Source organism: Balaenoptera borealis, assembly GCF_965194805.1.
Source record: "Balaenoptera borealis genome assembly, chromosome: 11".
Lineage (NCBI taxonomy): Eukaryota > Metazoa > Chordata > Mammalia > Artiodactyla > Balaenopteridae > Balaenoptera > Balaenoptera borealis.
In genome coordinates, this window is record NC_138868.1 from 1836602 (window position 1) to 1855065 (window position 18464).

An 18464-nucleotide genomic window follows, 5' to 3' on the forward strand; every position below is an offset into this window, starting at 1 on the left:
AACCCCAAAGCACGGGCAGCGACGTGGGATGTGCTCGCACCATGCGGGGAGGGTGGGGCTGAGCAGGGGCCTCGCTCCCGCCGGGGGCCTGGCATCCCTCCCACCGCTGGACGCGCCCCTGGCCCGGGGGGTGTGGGGGCTGGGCAGCACTGGTGTGCTCGTAGCCCGAGAGCCCCGGGTTTGCTCCCCCAGGGAGGGGGACCTGGAGGGGACGGCGGCGGGGGGAGGGTGCTGTGGTTCTCCCCCTCCCCCTAGCCCACGTCGCCCTTTCCTCACTGACAGGGCAGGTGGTCCTCACTGTCCCCGGGGCCACGACCAGCTCCCCTCACCCCACGCCCTTAAGGCCTGGGCCCGACCCCTGGCTTCCCAGCCACGGGGGGCCAAGGGGGCATTGGGGTCCTGTGCTGAGAGCCGGGGGGGCACTGGGCCAGACACCAGGCAAATGGGGCCACCAAGCAGGAAGGATATGCAAACGGCTCATTTTCATGAACAGGTGTCCGGTCTTTGACAGCCCTGTTCCCGGAAGGGGCGGGAGGGGGGTCTGGGCAGCTGGGGGTCCTGCGTCACCCCCCGCTGGAATCCCGACCCCCCCCCGACAGCCGACAGGGAGAACAGAGGCAGGATCTTCAGCCCCAGCAGCAAGGGCACTGGGGGCTCTTGCTCGGGGGGCAGACGGCCACCCCTGGTCAGAGGCCACCAGGGAAATGGCCCCAGCGCAGGCGGAGCCGGGCGGCCAGGCCCCGGGGGTCCCAGTCCACCCGGCCCCCTCCCAGGCTGTGTCACTGGGCAAGCCCCTCACCCGCTCGGCCCCTCTGCTCCTCCCTGAGATGGGGAGGAGGGGGCACACAGGGGTCCCACGCACAGCAGGGCGGCGGTCAGCACGGCAGCCCCCCGCCCCCAGTGAGGACACGGGTCTCCTGGGCCAGGAGTGGAGGGCACGGCTCGGGGAGGGGGCAGCGAGGGGGCACAGCTGCCCACGCATTTGTGAGCCCCCCAGCGGGACAGGCACCGGCTCTGAGGCCCGGCTCCGCGGGGCCGCCCCCCTGCCCAGACCCACCCCCAGCCCCCCTCCCCTGCAGAGGGACCGTCTGGAAGGCCGGGCTCTCCCCAGGCTCCGGAGGAGGAAACGGAGACGAGCGGCTGCCTGTGGCCAGGGTGGACGGGGCCCCGACTCCCGCTCCCCCTGGGGGCTGGCGGCCAGGGCGCCCACCTGCCTGCTTTCTCCCCGGGCCCGGACACGCGGGGAGGAGCGGGTGGAGGTGCCCACAGCCTGGCGCCGCCCCTCCTCCTCCCCGCCGCCACGCCCGGCACCTGGGCGGCCAATGCCGTGACCAGCGCCGGGCGCCACCCGATCTCCGCCCCACCCGGCCCACAGGCCTGCTGCGGCCAAAGCCACCGGGCGCGAGGGCCAGCCTTCCCCGGGCCTGACGGGCCCCGTGACCCCCTTGGGCGTGACCAGTCTCCCGGTGCCAAGAGGTGACCCCGTGTGGGGCTAGCTGCTGTCCCTCCCTCCCTCCGCGGCCTGGGGGGGGAGGGGACGGCTGTGCCACACCCGTGTCTCCGCCTCCCACCGGCCCTCAGTTTACCTCTGCAGCAGGGGGGAATGGCCGCCTCCAGGGGGTGTGGCCGGCCGTCCGTGGAGGACATGTGGGCAGAGACTGGGCCCACAAAGCTGAGAGGCGCCGGTGCCCCGTGTGCGCTGTCCTGGAGGGTGGCATGCCGGGCCAGCTGTCAGGTTGTCGGCAGGCTCCGCAGACACTGTCCCTTCAAGCGAGGGCAGGACAGGGCAGCACGGGGGTGGCCCTGGAGCCCCACAGTCCTGGCTCACACCCTGCAAATCCTTCAGGCTCCTTAACTCTGGGCCTCAGTTTCTCTGAGAAAATGGGGATCTGAGTAGCCCAGCTTCTGGGAGCTTGCGGGTAACACGTGAGAACAGGTGGCTTCTGTGTGCCCCTTCCCCAGAGACCCCAGGACCCCCTCCCAGGGACCCCTCATCCCCTGAGCTCTGGAATGGGGGGGGAGACCCTACCCAGGCCCTGTGCTCTGGGACCCCTGGTGGCCTCTCAGGTCTGGCCCATTGGCCACCAGGGGGCGCCCCAGGACCGCAGGCTGGTGGAGGTGGCCCGTCCGGTGGAGGCCGCTTTGCCCCGGACACGAGGGCTCCGTCCTGGGCTGGGCACGTCCCATCGATGGGCCTGGAGCCCACCCAGGGAGGAGAGGGGCCGCCTGACGATCCCTCAGGAAAGACAGGATTCCAGGTAAGTGGGGCTCCAGGGCAGGGACCCCACAAACCCTCGGGGCCTGAGACCCTGTGGACGAGATTCTGAGGGGGAAATGCAAATCTTGGTGTTCCTGGGCGAGGGCCAGACCCAGCCCAACTGAAAGACCAGCCTGGGTCCACACCCCCTGCTCACCTGGGGCCTGGCCCCGCTGTGGGTCCTGCCAGCGTCAGGGGTGTATGCAGAGTGAGGGGATCTCCCCAGAGCCTCCGAGCCTGGGGGGCGGGGGGCACACGGTCCTTGACCTCCTCTCATCCTCTGTTCCAGGCCTGCCCTCTACCCCGGCCTCCTGGACGCTCCTGTCCGGCCACCCCCAGCCCAGTACCAGGCTGTGCTCCTTCCCTGCCTACAACCCTCCATGGCTCCCTATTACTCCACAATTACACCCCACCACGAGCCCGCAGCCCTGCCCCGCCCATTGCCCACCTCTCCAGCCATCTGGCCTCCCCCTTGCTCTCTCATCCAGCCTCAGAGCCTCCCCTTCTGCCCACCCCCGTCCCCCTCGTCCCCCCCCCCCACCCGCCGCCAGTCACATCAGCTCACGGGCCCCCTGGGTCTCTCTCTCTCCATGTTACCCGGCGTCACTTTTCAGGGAGCCTGACCCTCTGAAGGGACCTGACCCTCTGAAGCCTCCCGGGCTCAGAACAGGAGCTGCTGGGAGGATACACAGTGAGCAAGTGGGTGCGGGGTGTGGACGTGCGTCTACGCGGGGAAGCCTGTGACTGAGGGGCTGCAGCCAGCGTGGGCTCTGTTCGGGCGGGGCACCACCGAAGGGAGGAGGTGCCCAGGGGCCACCCGCACCCACTGGCGCTGCCGGGGGGACGTCCCGCGTTCTGCACTCCTGCTCCATTTCCAGCCGCCTGCACCCCGTTTCCTACAACTGGGTCCAGGGCCGGAGCCACTCGGGACAGGACTGAGTTCACACGGCGACGCTTGCTTTGGGGGAGAGGCCACGTCTGGCAGAGTGCACGCCAGTCCCCAGGCCTCTGTCCGTGGGCCGGCGGATCCTGCTCTGCAGCAGGCTGACCGCAGGGACCCACCGTCTTCTGCCCCCGGCGGAGGCCTGGGAGGGAGGGACATACACATGCGCCCCGCCCCCGACAGAGGGGCAGCCCCCCCGCCCCTCCCCGTGCAGGCTGGGTGCCTCGTGGGCCTTAATTTGCAGGAAGACTCAGCCTCCTGAGCCACCTCTGGTCTTTGTCTCCCAGGACAGAAGCCACGTCTCAGAGAGGGGCCTGGCTGGCCCTGGGTCTCCCTGCCGGCCTGGGGGCCTCGTCCGACCCGGTGCCTCCCTTGGGTCTGCGTGAGGTCGAGACTCAGGCCCTCGGAGAGGAAGCGCCCTGCCCTGGTCCTTGGGGGCGGGGAACGCCACCTCTGGCCACTCCTGGTTGGAGAGGGCAGGGCGGGCTCCGCGGGACGGGCCACCGTCCGCTGCCTCTGGGCTGCCCCGAGCGTCCATGGTGAAGGCTGAGAGCTGGTGGTTTACCCCGTCTAAGGGTCGTCCACACCGAGTAGCCCAGACTTGCCCCCCACCTTGCTGACCCACACACATGCCAAGGTTTCTGTAGCACCCCCCTCACGGGACTTGGGGGACCTGCAGGCCCTCCTTCCCACGGGGACGCCCACAGCTCTGTAGCTGCGCCTCGTGGGCCCTCACCCCCCTCAGCCATGGCCGGTATCCTCCCTGCTGCTGTCACAGATGCAGGGAGAGAGGCCGGAGAGGCCCAGCCGGGGCTGAGCCGGGACTCGGGCATGGCCACGGGCCCAGGCTCACTCCCTCTCCCTCCCACCATCCTGCCCCCGAGTTTTTTGGAGTCCAGGAAGGAGACACCCCCAGCCCGCTCCCCTCTTCCCCTCGGCACTTGGTGGTAAACGCAGACCTACAAATACGGGAGCGCCTCCTGTTCCACCCGTCACCGAGGAGCAGCCGTCCACTTCAGCCCCGAGAGCAGGTACCACCGTGGAGCATTGGGCAGGGTGCTGGCCTGGCCTGCGTGAGAGGCGACCCCCACTGAGTTCCTGGACAGCTGTGGATCCAGGTCCTGAGGTGAAGTGGGGACGATGATCCCACCGCCTCGCGGGGCCTGTGTGGGAGGGAGAGCGCTTGGAACAGAACCGGCCTTAGAGCTCCCAGCAAGCGTCCCGTGCAAGGACCAGTGGGTGTGTGTGTGTGTATGTGTGTACACAGCGTGTGTAAGTGTGAGGATACCCCATGTGTGTGTGTGTGTGTGTGTGTGTATGCACTGTATGTGTGTGTGCATGTCTGTGGACGCACAGGCTCTTGCCTGCAGGTGCAGCTGGAGCACAGGCACGTGGGCATCGGGCCAGGGGGACCACAGCTCCAGCAGTCCTCAGCTGCCCCTCTGTCCCCTTCTTCTTGGCCCCCGAGGAGGCCGAGAAACTGATTCTCCCTCCTTGGGGGTCAGTTAAGGCTCAAACCACAGGCCTCTGTGGACCCCCACCCCGTTCTCCCAAGTGCACCGTCCACCCGCCTCGTGTCACCCATCAGCTCGTCCAGTCATTCAACACAGATTTACTGAGCAACATCTAGGCGCCAAGACTGTGCTGGGGGTCAGGTGACATGCAGACAATGAACAAAGAAGTAAGTAAGAAGCAAATTTTAAAAAAGAAATGATTAAAATGGTTGTGGAGAAACATAAAGCAGGCAAGAACCTGGATGGAGGATGGATGGATGGTTGGGGGATTTTATTTTTAAATGGTCAAGGGACCATTTGTGCAAATAATTGAAGGAAGGGTGGTTCATCTGCCCATCATCATTCACTTACCCACCCCTATCCATCCACCCATCCATTCACTTGTCCGTCCATCCCTCCATCCACCCACCCATCCACCCATCCGTCATCCATCCGTCCCTCCATCCATCCATCCATCCGTCCCTCCATCCCTCCATCCACTCACACATCCATCCTTCCATCATCCATCTGTCCCTCCATCCATCCATCCCTCCATCCACTCACACATCCATCCATCCATCACCCCTCCATCCACTCACACATCCATCCATCCGTCATCCATCTGTCCCTCCATCCATCCATCCCTCCATCCACTCACCCATCCACCCATCCGTCATCCATCCGTCCCTCCATCCCTCCATCCCTCCATCCACTCACACATCCATCCATCCGTCATCCATCCATCCGTCATCCATCCATCATCCATCCGTCCCTCCATCCATCCATCCCTCCATCCACCCACAGATCCATCCATCTGTCATCCATCCGTCCCTCCATCCCTCCATCCCTCCATCCATCCATCCCTCCATCCACCCACAGATCCATCCATCTGTCATCCATCCGTCCCTCCATCCCTCCATCCCTCCATCCACTCACACATCCATCCATCCGTCATCCATCCGTCCCTCCATCCCTCCATCCCTCCATCCACTCACACATCCATCCATCCGTCATCCATCTGTCCCTCCATCCATCCATCCCTCCATCCACTCACCCATCCACCCATCCGTCATCCATCCGTCCCTCCATCCCTCCATCCCTCCATCCACTCACACATCCATCCATCCGTCATCCATCCATCCGTCATCCATCCATCATCCATCCGTCCCTCCATCCATCCATCCCTCCATCCACCCACAGATCCATCCATCTGTCATCCATCCGTCCCTCCATCCCTCCATCCCTCCATCCCTCCATCCACTCACACATCCATCCATCCGTCATCCCTCCGTCCCTCCATGCATCCACGCCTCTCTCCAGTCACCCACTCTCTCTTTGTTAACTTCTCCAGGGCGCCTGGACTCAGAGGTGAGTGAGTCAGCCTCAGCCCTCAGGGGCCCACACGTGGCGGGGAGGGCAGCTCTCCCCACCCCGGGCTCTGGCAGCTGTCGGGGGAGGAGGTGGTGGCTGGGCGAAGCACTCCACCACATGGCACGTGAGGTCCTCGTGCGGCTTCTCCCCGGTCTGTGTGTCTCACAGAAAAGCTCACCATCCCCTGCGGGCAGGGCCTGGCCTTCTGCCCCTCTGGCCTCCCCCAAGGGAGTTCCTACTGGGAACTCAGTAGGCACCCCACAAATACTGGCAGGTTGGCTGAATCCTCCCTGCCTCTTCCTCCTCTGTGCACCCCTGTTTTGCTGTTGGCCCTTCACTCCGGCCTCCCTGCCTCCCTCCCTCCCCTGCCCGACCGGCTCACCTGCCCTCCAAGTCCACTCTTGGCTCAGGCCCTGCACGGGCTCTGGTTCTGCGGGGTGGACGGCATAGCTCCAGAGGGCCAGCCCCATCGGCAGCACCAGCAAGGTGGACGAGGACCCTGGCTGGGAAATGGCTACCACGGCCTCAAAGGATCAAGCCCAGGTCTCCCATCTCCCTTCTCCCAGTGGCCGGGGACACCCGGCAACTCTCTAGTCAGGAAAGGCTTACTGGCTTATCAGATGACCCAGCACAGACACTGTGCTCCTGGAGTGCACAGCGGCCCGCTATCCCCAAAGGGTCAGCTGAGGGCAGTGGGTGGTGGGCAGGTGCCCTGGGACGGTGGGGAGGTCTCAAGTCCTGGTGATCAGAATCGGGGCATGTCGGGCCCCGGTCCTCACTCCCCGGGCTACCTGGGCCAGGCACGTGTCCCCAAGGGTCCCACGAGGCTCGGAGGTCCCTGACTTCACCCCATCAGGTCACACAGGAAACTGAAGGATCAGGGTGAGTGTCTAAGGGTGCACATTTTAGGGGTGATTTCACCAAAGAGGGCCCCACATGGTGACCGTGCATCCTTGCAACAGTTGGACTGGCAAGCTAAAATAAACTCAAGTCAATTTCACAAGCCGTTGGTGCAAATTCCCAGCAAAGATATTACAAGGTCGCCCTGCCAGCTGGAAGCTGACCCGAAACCCCAAACCTGGTTTTTCTGCCCAGCGTTACTGCTACTCAGGGCTCCTGTGACGGTGACCCTGCCAGGTGCCAGCTGCCCCGGGGCCTCGTCACTGGGCTTTGGATTCTCGGGCTGGTCCTTAAGATGTCCTCTTGGAAGGGGAGGGCCGGTGGGAGGGGACCTTGGGGTGCTTGCAGCTCTGGCCACAATGCTCTTCACTGAAGCTGACCACCTCCACCCCGCCGCCCCAGTACAAAGCAAGTGCCGGCGGCCCCAAACTTTCGTGAATCTTTTGATTGATTTGGAGGACAGGCATTGAGCCCCGGAGAGCATTCAGAAAGGCTTTTTGTCAGCTGGGCCAGCCCTGATGGCTATCTGGGAACTTGTGAGAACAGGGTGCATGAGACCAGATCGGGTGCTGTCAGATGACCTAACCTCAGATCAAAGGAAACACGCGGGCAGAGCCCCGCTCCCTGACCGGGCCAGTGGGACCTGGATCCTGGGCTGGGAGGGGTGAGTGAGGGGACGAGGCTCTGCGGGCAGGGCCCAGCCACCGAGTGACCCGCAGAGCCGGCCAGCTGGGGCGGAGGCATGGCCCCCGGGGGATGGCTGCCTGCCCCCGATTCTGCCCCCAGCTGGTCTCCCTTCTGAGAGCCCTGCTGCCAGCCTCCAGGTCCCATTGCTCTAGGGCTGCCCTTAGGAGCGGGGATGGAGTGTCCCCTTTCCCTGTGTGGTCACAAAAAGGCTTGTGTGCACACACACACAGACCACATACCGCCATACACGCATACGCAACACACGTGTGCACCGTATCCTCCACAACCTGCCCGCACACCATACCGTGCACACGTGCACGCAGAGCTGTGCCCCGTGCACACGTGCACGCCCAGCCCTCAGCCTTCCTGGCCTGCCCCAGCGCGGCACCTGGGGGAGGAGGGCGGGCGGTGACAGCCCTGGGACGTCCTGCGGCGCTGCCCCGTGAGCCTGGCTGCGACTTGTTCCCCGGGCCGGCACAGTCCGTGGCACAGTCCGTGCTGGCTAACTCTGTGGAGTGACCGTCCGACAGCCCACGGCGGCAGAGATGGAGTCAAGTCAGAGCCGAAGGATGCCCCTCGGCCTCTGTCCTGGAGCGGTGCCCAAACTTGGGGTCCTCAGTGTCCCCTGCCCGCGAGGGAGGGAGAGGAGTTGGCTAAAATGCAGGGTCCTGGGAGGGCGGGCCCTGCCGCAGCACACATCACCCCCTGCCACCTGCCCTGCCCTTGGCCCCTAGTTTTCTTCATCTCATTCATCCCCCTGCTGACCCCCAGGAAGGCTGGCCTCGCGCACACGGCTCTACGGTCGGGGCGGAGCAGTGCCCGGCGCACGGCAGGTGCTCAGGGGGACGCGGGGAGTGAATGGGTGAGTGGGCAACTCAGCCACGGGGCTGGAGGTGGCCGCCAGCCAGGAAGCCTCTGGAGGCGCAGCCCCGGCCTGGACCCTGACCTCTCGGGCGCCGCACAGCCCTCCCTCCCCAGCCTCAGTTTCCCCCTGTGTTCGTGACGACCTCCGGGCTCCTCCCACGGCTGGCCTGGCATGGGTCTGGGGTCCCGAGGGGTCTTGGCAAAGTGCTGCTGAAGGAAGGTGAGTATGATGCTTCCAGAATATTCTGAGGCCCGGAGACAGCCCATGGGCCTGAAAAGCAGGAAGGAAGACTCCCGGTCCACGCACGTCCAGGTAGATCCATCTGCCTGTGTGTCCAGGACCCCAGGGTGTGACAGGAGCATCCTGAATGACCGAGGAGCAGGTCCTGGGGAGGGAGGGGGCTTTCCCGGGGGGGTGGCGCCCTGGAGGGCAGCTGCGGAGCCAGTGAATGGGTCAGGCCCACTTCCCACCTTCGAGCAGGCCCTGGAGGCCCTTCGGCTTGTGCTTCCTACTCCTGCGTGCTGGCCCTGCCCCCCCGACCCCCCGCCAACCCTCTGCCCTCATTCCGGGCCCTTCCTCACCTGAGCCCCAGCCCCACTTCACTGCACCTGGCTTCACTCCGCCCACCCAACTCTCGCATCCTCCCCCAGGCCCCCCACCAGCTCCTTTGAGCTTTCAGGGAACTTGTAGCGACCCCTTGTTGTCTGGCCTCCCATTCATTGCAGAGTCCCTATGCCAGGGCCAGGACCCCCAGAGCTGGCTCCTGCACAGTTCAGCCCCTGAACCCCCACGTGCTTGGGCGGCTACTTATTATAATTTTTAAAATACAGAAACGTACACAAAAGTAAAGCACACAGTATCAAGACTGTATCCGCCAGCTGGCTCAACAATGACCAATTCAGAGCAGGTTGGTTTAATCTCCACCCCAGCCACTGCCCCTCCCTTCTGATTATTTCCAAGCAATTCCCCAAAGTTGCATCACCCATCCAGAAACACTTCAATACGTACCTACGGCACGTGTGGCCTCCTGTTACCCTGAAGTTCAGTGCATACAGAGAAGGCAGGACAAATGCTTGACTCTGTCCTTTTTTAGTTTATTTTACTCCTTTGCAGAATAATGAGCCCTAGCCTCTGACAAAGGGCCAGTGAAGGCTTTTTAGTATCATTTTGAATGAATGGATAAAGATATTTGATATGTTTTAATCCACACTTCTTTTGGATGCAACAACTTTTCAGCAGACAGAGCTAGAAAGTAGTCTTGCTTTAAGAAAACAGCTGAGGAGTTTATGCTAATATTCCCAATTCAAATTTAAGGATTGATTTGCCCTTTGATTTTATATTTGTATCTCTTTTCTCTTGTCCTGAAAATCCAGGTTCCTAAGGAGTTTAACATGATATATGTGTTACACATATTACATGCATATATCATTTCAAAGCAACAATACCGATATCAATACTAATGATATGACTCTTTGGGTTCCTTTTGTCCTCTGAGTGTTAGTGATAATATTGATAACATTGTGAGCTGTACCAAAGCATGATTCAGCTAACTGAGGGACGTTCTGGCTGTTTCTCGCCTTTTGCTAATACAAATAATGTCGTAACAAATAGCCTTATGTGTATATCACCTTCTATTTTTCCCATGTATCTTTGGGCCAGTTCCTGGAAGTGGAACTAACTAGCCAGGCTAAATGATACGAGTGCTCTTCCTAATGCCACCAGGATCCCCTCCCCACTGACGACGTGCCAAGAACACCTGCTTTCCCTCGGCCCTGCCCACGGAAACTGCGGTCCAACGTCTGGATTTTCGCCAATCAGATAGGTGAGCAATGGTCTCTCAGTGTACTTTCAAATTTGCATTTTTCTTGTTGAGCATTTTTTCATAAGTGTAAAGATCATGAATCCCTTTTCCCGTGAGCTGTTCATGCCTTTCGCCCGCTCGTCCACAGGGTCGTCTATCATTTTCTTCTCAGTTTTAGATGTTCTTTATGTACCAGTGCTATTAATCCTTTGCCCGTACTGTAAATTGCAAATTCTTGTTCCAGTTTGTCACTTGTCTGTTTTGTTGATTTCAGCTATTGTCTCTGGATTTCAGCCACAGCTGGAGATGTTTTCCCTATCTAGAGTTTGTTGAGAAACTCACCCATACTTTCTTGTAGAACCTACATGGCTTCATTTCAGCGTTTACACTGAAGCCTCTGATCCAGTCGAAATTTATTCCTGTGTGTTGTGTGCAAGACGGATCAACGCTTTTCTTCTTTCTCTTTGACTCTCCAGTTGTGCATTGGCACTACCTTCCTCCTGCTGACTGGGGTGTGGATGTGCCGACACTTCATTCACGCATGCCTTCATTCAGAAAGTATTGACTGAATGCCTGCAGGTGCCCTGGCTGTCCCCCAGGCCCTGCGGAGGCGGACTCCCCGCCTTCTTCTGGCTTTCTGCCCATTTCTATCCTAAGTGATGCGCTTCCCAGCAAGGTTCCATTGTCTCAGCTGCCCTGAGTCTCCACGGTGCCTGGCACAGGTTGGGACCCACTTCATTCATTCTTTCTGCACATACCAACTGTGCCGGCTCTGTACAGGCGCCATCCGAGGTGTGGGGAGTCAGGGGTGAAGGGCCGAGCTGCACTCGGTCCAACAACAAGAGCTGACTTTTTTTTTTTTTTTTTTAAAGATAGTAGTCATCTTTTCTTTTTAAAATTTATTTATTTATTTTTGGCTGTGTTGGGTCTTCGTTTCTGTGCGAGGGCTTTCTCCAGTTGCGGCAAGTGGGGGCCACTCTTCATCGCGGTGCGCGGGCCTCTCACTATCGCGGCGTCTCTTGTTGCGGAGCACAGGCTCCAGACGCGCAGGCTCAGTACTTGTGGCTCACGGTCCTAGTTGCTCTGCGGCATGTGGGATCCTCCCAGACCAGGGCTCGAACCCGTGTCCCCTGCATTGGCAGGTGGATTCTCAACCACTGCGCCACCAAGGAAGCCCCAAGAGCTGACTTTCTGATGAGGGAGTATGTGAAATAAATCAGCCCAGGGTGCTCAGTCAAGACCTGGGACGTGTCTCCTAGGTTATGGGTCCCTGATGTGGCAGGCAGTTATACCCCTGCCCGGGGCAATGTCCTGAGAGAGGCCAGTTTTTTTCTGCTCGACACCCTTTCTCCACCCTGATGTCAGGTCGTTGTGCAGGGACCCAAATGCCAGTGCAGGGTAGGGAACCCGTGCAATCCTTCTGACCCTGTCACCCACCTCTACGTCACCCCCACCCAGGGAAACCTACGGGACACAGCAGCAGCCCTGTGCAGAGGGCGAGGAGGAGAAGGACTCCATTCTCTAACACCTCTCCCCTGACCTGCCCAGGCAGCCCCTCCTGCCGTGCCCCTCTCCAGACCCCCGAGGCATCGCCTCCAGGAGCCCCCGCATCCTACCCACGCACACGGCTCCCCATTGGGCCCTCCCTGACCGACGATGGCCCCGATGGCCCTGTCTGGCCTCCAGAGTCCGACGGCCCTATGGGCACCAACCCGACCACATTCTCTGCCCGCAGCACGCGCGCTCGCTCGGGCGCTCGGGCACCCAGGGGGCGCTCGGATTGTTCGCGGGGCTAACCGCCATCCTCCTGACGTGCCCCTCCTTCCCCCTTCACTCCCACCCTCTTCTGAGTGACTCAGAGGGGGTGAAGCGGCTGTCTGCGCCCCACCCCGTCCTCCTGCCAGGGCAGTTCGTGGTCCCTGCACCTGCTGACCCCGCGCCTTCCTTCCTGACTTGGCTGGGGGCTTCTTGCAGGCCTAGCAGGTGGGCTTGGGGAGGGCAAGCACGTGGGCGCAGGCGGGGCGGAGCGAGGAGCGCGGAATGGGGCGGACCGAGCAGATGGGGCGGGCGGGGCCAAGAAGGTGAAGGCTAAAGGGGCGGACCCAACAGGTGGGCGCAGACAGGGGAGGGACCGACCAAGCAGGTGAGCGCAGTCGGGGATCGGCCTCCGGCGCCCCGTGCGCCAACGTTGGTTGGGGGCGGGGCGTGCGACCCGGGGCGGGGCTCGCCAACCCCCGGGACCCGCCCGCGGCCACCGCCCCCTCCCGGCCCCGCCCCCCACGCCCTGGCGGGGCGGGCAGCGGCCCGGCGGCCCGGCTGGCAGCAGCGGCCGCCCGCACTGCGCCCCGGCGGCCGACTTCGCCGCAGCTCCTCGTGCCGCCGCCCGGCCGGCCCCCGCGGGCCCTGCCTGGCCATGGCCGCGGCCACCTCTCCTCCCAGGGCCGAGAGAAAGCGCTGGGGCGGGGGCCGCCTGCCGGGCGCCCGGCGGGGCAGCGCGGGCCTGGCCAAGAAGTGCCCCTTCTCGCTGGAGCTGGCCGAGGGCGGCCCGGCGGGCGGCGCGCTCTACGCGCCCATCGCTGCTCCCGGCGCCCCGGGGCCCGCGTCCCCCGCCGCGCCCGCCGCGCCCCCCGCCGCCGCCGACCTTGGCCCGCGGCCGCCGGTGAGCCTCGACCCGCGCGTCTCCATCTACAGCGCGCGCCGCCCGCTGCTGGCGCGCACTCACATCCAGGGCCGCGTCTACAACTTCCTGGAGCGCCCCACCGGCTGGAAGTGCTTCGTCTACCACTTTGCCGTGTGAGTATCGCCGCCGGCCGGGACTGCGAGCTTTCCGCGGGGCCGGGGAGAGCGTAGGGGGAGCGCTGCCCCTGTGCCACCTGCTGCCGCCCGAACCTGATCGGAGCTGCGACTCGGATCAGCCGGGAGGGAAGGAAGGGGTTAGTGGGAGAAACAAGCAGCGGGGAGCTTGTCTTTTGAAGTTCACGGACGTGTGGGTCTGACCCCGTGGGGGTGGGAAGCTCCCCGCTGGCGCTGCCCAGGCATGAGTGGGGGAGCCAGCTGGGAGGAGTGCCCTGCCCAAGCTGGCCCGCTCCTCCCTGGAGGGACGGTCCAGGTGTTAATCCTTCCGCGAGAGGATGGGGGCAGGGGAGAGAGTTCCCCGGGCGGGGCTGGGAGGCAAGAGAGGGCAGGGCCTGGTTCCCCCGCTGGTGCAGCAACATCTCAGACCCTCCCCGGCCCAGGCGGGCCCTGTGGGGCGTCTCCTGGGCGAGCGGAGCAGGGTGGCAGGCCTTGTGGTGTAGCCTGAGGTGTCAGCATGGCCGTGAGGAGTGCCCACGGCCCCGCAAGAACCCAGCCAGGCTCTGGAAACCCTGGGTTGAAGCAGAGGAGCCTGGAGGGGACACAGGGTGGCGGGGAGGAGAGAGGTCGGGCCCCTGATTCCATTGGTCGATCAGAGGAAGCTGTGCGCCAGGCGAAAGCAGCGCCCTATCGGCAGCACCTGGCCCCACTGCTTCCCAGGTGGTTCTGATGCCAGCCGCCGCCGCGCGTGCCTGTGTGGGGCAGGGCAGGGCGCGCTGGGACAGGGCCACGTGGAGCCCTCCCCCACCGCTCGCGGCCCTGCTTCCCTGCTGCCTGGCCAGTGGCCTCCTGGTGTGGGGCCGGCCTCTGGCCTGTGAGCCTCGGCTTGGCCATCCCCGCGCTGACCTCGGAGGCTGCTCTGGGGGCTGCGCGGGTGACCTCCCTCTGGCTTCGCGTTGGTAGCGGCAGGTGCTCGTCCCTGCCCCCTTGGCGGGCTTGGGGCTGGGAGAGACCTGGCTGGACACCTGGGGGGTGTCCAGGGCCCTCTTCTGTCCCACTCCGGTAGCCACCACCGGAGCCCAGGGAGCAGAGGGGCTGGCTTGGAGCACGGTCTCAGCAGGTGTGGCGAGGTGGGGCGGCATGACCTCGGTTCCTCACCTTTGCTCCTCTGAGCGCAGGTGGTACTAGGGTTGCTGCCCTCCCTGCGGAGGGGCAGGCCTTCCAGAGCAGGAGAGCAAGTGGTGAGGACAGTGTCCTCAAGCCTCTTCCCCCCACCCCCAGCCCCCGCCTGCTGAGGTGTCGGAGGGAGCTTAGCCGTGGCCGTGGCTGGTCTGCGGGAGAGGGCGGCCTTGCCCGCGGCTGCAGCGGCAGCGGCTTGTCTTGGGGTTTGGGGGAATGTTTGTGCGCACTGACCCTGAGGCATCCTGCCCTGGTCTGACGCCGGCTGCTTGAGCGCCCAGCCAACAGCTGGCTCGTGGGCGCTGCTGTGCACGTGGGCTGCCTGCCCCTCAGCCCTCACCTGCTGGACCCCAAGCTCCCGGAGGTGGCCAAGGGCGGGACAGACCCCACAGCCGGTCCTGGAGCAGACCCTGCCCAGCCGCCTCTCTGTCCTGGAGCCCTATGTGCCAGCTCTGGGCAGAGAATCGCCAGGCGGTGCAGCAGTGCCTCCTCACCCCTAGGGCTGCCAAGGCGAGGGGCCTGCAGACACCCCACTGGTTCGCGTCCTGGGGTGGCAGGCCCGAGGGTGCACGCGTTGCCCAGGCCCCCGGCGGCTGCAGTGCCTTGTGGAGGAAGAAGGCTTGCCGCTCCCCAGAGGAAGTCTCTGCTTACACTTGTGTTTTCTTCCTGATTCTGATTGTTTAGCTCTCGGAAGTTGCTCAGCAGTCTGCCTTGCCCGGCCTTCCCAGGAGCTGTAGGGCAGGGGTGGCTTCTGGGGACAGTAGCCGAGTGGCTTCCCCTCAGGGGGAGGAGCAGGGAATGGGGGCCCTCTAAGGGTGACTTGGTGACCTTGGGTCAGTCTTTTCCCGCTCTCGTCCCCATCTGTAAGAGGTGTGCCGCAGTCCTCCGTGCAGGGTAGGTCTGCAGGTGGACCTTGGCTAGGCAGGGGACATGGCTTCCCTGGGGCCCGGGAAGGTGCCCCCTCACCTCCAGGAGGTTGGCAGGACCCCAGACACTCTCTGAATTGGCCAGTGTCTCCAGGGGACCTGGGCTCAAGCTGGGATTGCAGGGGCAACCTGGGACTGAGTGGCCAGAGCCTGGCCGCAGCGCTGAGAAAAGGGGTGGACGGTGCCCACTCTGGCCCCGGTGTTGTTCTGAGAAGTGTCCGAGATGGTAGCAGAGAGAGAACTCTGTCCTTGGTGAGGCAGATGGTGAAAAGTGCGGGCTGATTGTCACGACCCAGGCTGAGCTCGGTTTCCGGCCTGGGAAGGATGAGCCCGGCCTTGAAGGGCTGGGGCCTGGGTGGGTGTGGGAGCCGCTGTCCTGCGGGCCCTGCAGGGCTGGGCACACTCTCCCAGGCGCAGCTGGGGAAGCAGGCCAGGATATCCTGTCCCCCTCCTGGTCGGGGAACCCCTGCTCTGGCCAAGAGGAGAGCGGCCCTTCCTGTGCGTGGCCGCCTGCCCCGTCTGCCGGGGTCAGGGGGCAGGAGGCTGCCCTCCCGCCCGGCACTGCCCCTGGCCCCCAGTCCTCATCTGAGGCTCTTCATATCCCCACCGTGCAGCGGCTCCCACTCTGGCTGAGGGCGAGGGAGGCCTGGCCTCCATGCTGATGGGCCTTGGCCGGGGTTGTCTGGTTGGGGAGATGCCTGGACTGGACTGGGGCCCGGGGGCCCTGTAGCAGCCCGCCCTGGCTGCTGGGCTGGGCCTCCACAGCCTCTGTCTGTAGAGGCCAGGATGGAGGCTGCCCCCAGCTTCCGTGTCCCTCCTGCCAGGCGGGGGGCTTCAAGTCACAGGAGCCCGGAGGGACCCCCTCCTTCCTCCTTCTCCCTCTCTCTTCTCTCCCCCTCCTCCCCCTGACCTCTCGGGAGCTGCAGGGTGACACGTGCAGACTCCTGTCTTCTTCCAGCTGCTCCCACCCACGCAGCCTGGGAGAAGCCCCCGTGCCTCAGTTTCCTCATGTGGGGACAGGTGCCCCTCGCCCCCTCCGTCAGCATCCTCGCTGGTTGGGAGAAGCTTGGAGATTGTGGGGGGCTAAGGGGAGGTTTGGGGGAGGGCCCAGGAGTGCGTCCTGTCCCTGCCCTCCCGCCACCCTGCCTTTCCCAGGTTCCCGAGAACTTTCCGGTGGCTTTGGCGGCACCTTCAGAGCGGGTGTTAATAATTGATGGCGCTGGCAGTGTTCCCTGGCGGTTTGTTGGGCCGAGCCCGCCTGCCTTTCTGGAAGTGGAGGCCAGTTCCCTGGTCGCATTCCCCCACCCTGGCCCCTGGTGCCCGTCCCACCCCAGGCAGACCCGCCCAGAAGGGGAGCTGGTCAGGGAGGGTGGAGGGCAGGGGCGGAGGGGGACGGGCTCTCTGGTCTCCCCACCATCCCCTTTGAGACGCCTCCAGGGAGTTCTTAGCCCCCAGTTCCCAGTAAAGCTGGGGGAATCGCTTCTGGTGCTTCTCCCTGTGTCACTTTCTCCAGGGCCTGGTCCTCTGGTCTCCCCTTGGCTGTCTAGAGACCCCTCACTGCCACCCCAGACCCAGCCCGCTGTTTCTGGACCCACTGCCCTCTGTATGTTGAGCACCTCATCGTGGTCTGGCCCTAGTTGGGGGACCACAGGTGTCCCTTACGCCGGGGCCACCAGCTGGGGAGGAGGGGGCCCGGGAGACCTTGAGGCTGCAAGGGAGGTGGTGGGAGGGGAGGGATGGTCCAGGGGGTGGTAGCCCCTGGGCTGGAAGGCACGCCCAGTGAGCGCCGAGGTCTGGGGCCTGGAGGCCGCCTGGCGCAGGATGCGGAGTGGGCCAGGCTGTGCGGGAGCTCGGCCCTGGGCGGCGTCCAGGCTTCGTGCCCCAGCGTTGCCCTGTGGCTGGGCCACCTCCCTGAGTCCGCATCCCCTCCTCTGTGGCAGGCTCGGTGGGTGGTGGCACCTGCGGCAGGCTTGCTCAGGTGGGAGGGGATGCTCGCCCGTGCCTGGTTCTGAATCGTCGGCTCCCCTTGGGCTCGGTGCCCGTGGCCTCCGCTTGCACCCGTGGGGGTACCCAGGGCTGGAGGGGTGGGAGGGGCCCATTTGCACGCACAGTCCCCACGCCCTGGGACCTTCCTGCAGCAGGGTCTCGTGGGGCTGGGGCGGGGGCTTCGTCCCGGGGAGGCAGACACAGGAGCAGCCGAGACCGGCCTGGAGCACCGCGCCCACCGGGGGGTCCCGGCTCTACCCGGGGTGTCCGATTCCGATGCCCCGGCTTCTAAAGGTGTCAGGGGCTCGGGATCGTCCTCCTCCTGCAAAGCCGGTTCCCAGGTTGGCTCTTCTGGGGTGAACGGGGCTTTGCAGGCCACTGTGTCCTGGGGATGCAGCTGAAAGGCAGGTGTGTCCGGCAGGTCGGGAGCCCGGGTCCTGGTTTCTCACCAGCTCCCGGTGCTGTGCGCTGAGTGGGGCGGTGCTCCTGACGGGGGCCCTGCGCTGAGCCCTCCCTGCCTCATGGTCTGGGCCGTGGACCCAGGTGAACTTTGAGGCCCTTCTCAGACCGATGTTCTAAACCAGCTTTCAGCTCATGTGGCATTTCTCGTGGCTCAAGGTCCTGCCCATGGGTGAGATGGATGGGCTGGGACGGTGTCACGTGTGGCTCCTGTGAGGTGGAGACGGTGTCCAAGGACGCCTGTGTGCAGGGAGAAGGTGCTGGGCCTGGAGGGGCGGGGGCCACGAACCCGAGGCCAGACGAAGGGTGCAGTTGCTGCTGGGAAACACCACGGACGCTCACGTGTGCTGGTTGGTGCCTGGGCTCTGCTGCTGGGGGGAGAATGAGGAGGAGCACCGTCACCTGGACCCTTCACCTCGGACTCTGCGGACCCAGGCCTGGAGGGAGGGTCCAGCGGGCCGGCTTCACTCTCCCTGGGGAGGCACCTTGGAGCAAGGGGCAGAGCTTGGAGGCGGCCCAGGGTCCCCGGGGCAGGTTGGGTGACTGTCTGCACTCCCTCCTGGAGGGCAGAGAGGGCCGTGAGTTTCCCTCCAGAGGTTCCCCGAGTGCTGGGACAGCCCCACATCTCACGGAAGGCGGGGTGATGGTTGGCAAGGGGTGGGGCCCCAGCTCTGCTGTCGGGCAGGATGACCACCTGTGACGCCATGTGCCATTTTTACACACGGCTTCTGACAGTGTGATGGGACTTGGCCTCGCGATGGTTTGTCTTCTGCTTCCTGGCCAGGTGACCCCAGGTCCCTCCTC

At 64.1% G+C, this 18464-nt stretch overlaps 1 protein-coding gene across 5 annotated transcripts in view; it reads left to right on the plus strand.

Annotated features, from left to right (window-relative positions):
* Positions 1-12605: 12605 nt before the first annotated feature.
* Positions 12606-18464, plus strand: part of KCNQ1 (potassium voltage-gated channel subfamily Q member 1) — a 349026-nt gene continuing 343167 nt past the window's right edge. For 2 of the 5 annotated variants that reach the window (XM_082342550.1, XM_082342549.1), the window contains exon 1: positions 12606-13110. In XM_082342550.1, the coding sequence (XP_082198676.1) occupies positions 12731-13110 (380 nt within the window). In that variant the 5' untranslated portion in view covers positions 12606-12730. The remainder of the gene's footprint in view (positions 13111-18464) is intronic. The other 3 variants (XM_082342547.1, XM_082342551.1, XM_082342548.1) reach the window with 3 other exon arrangements.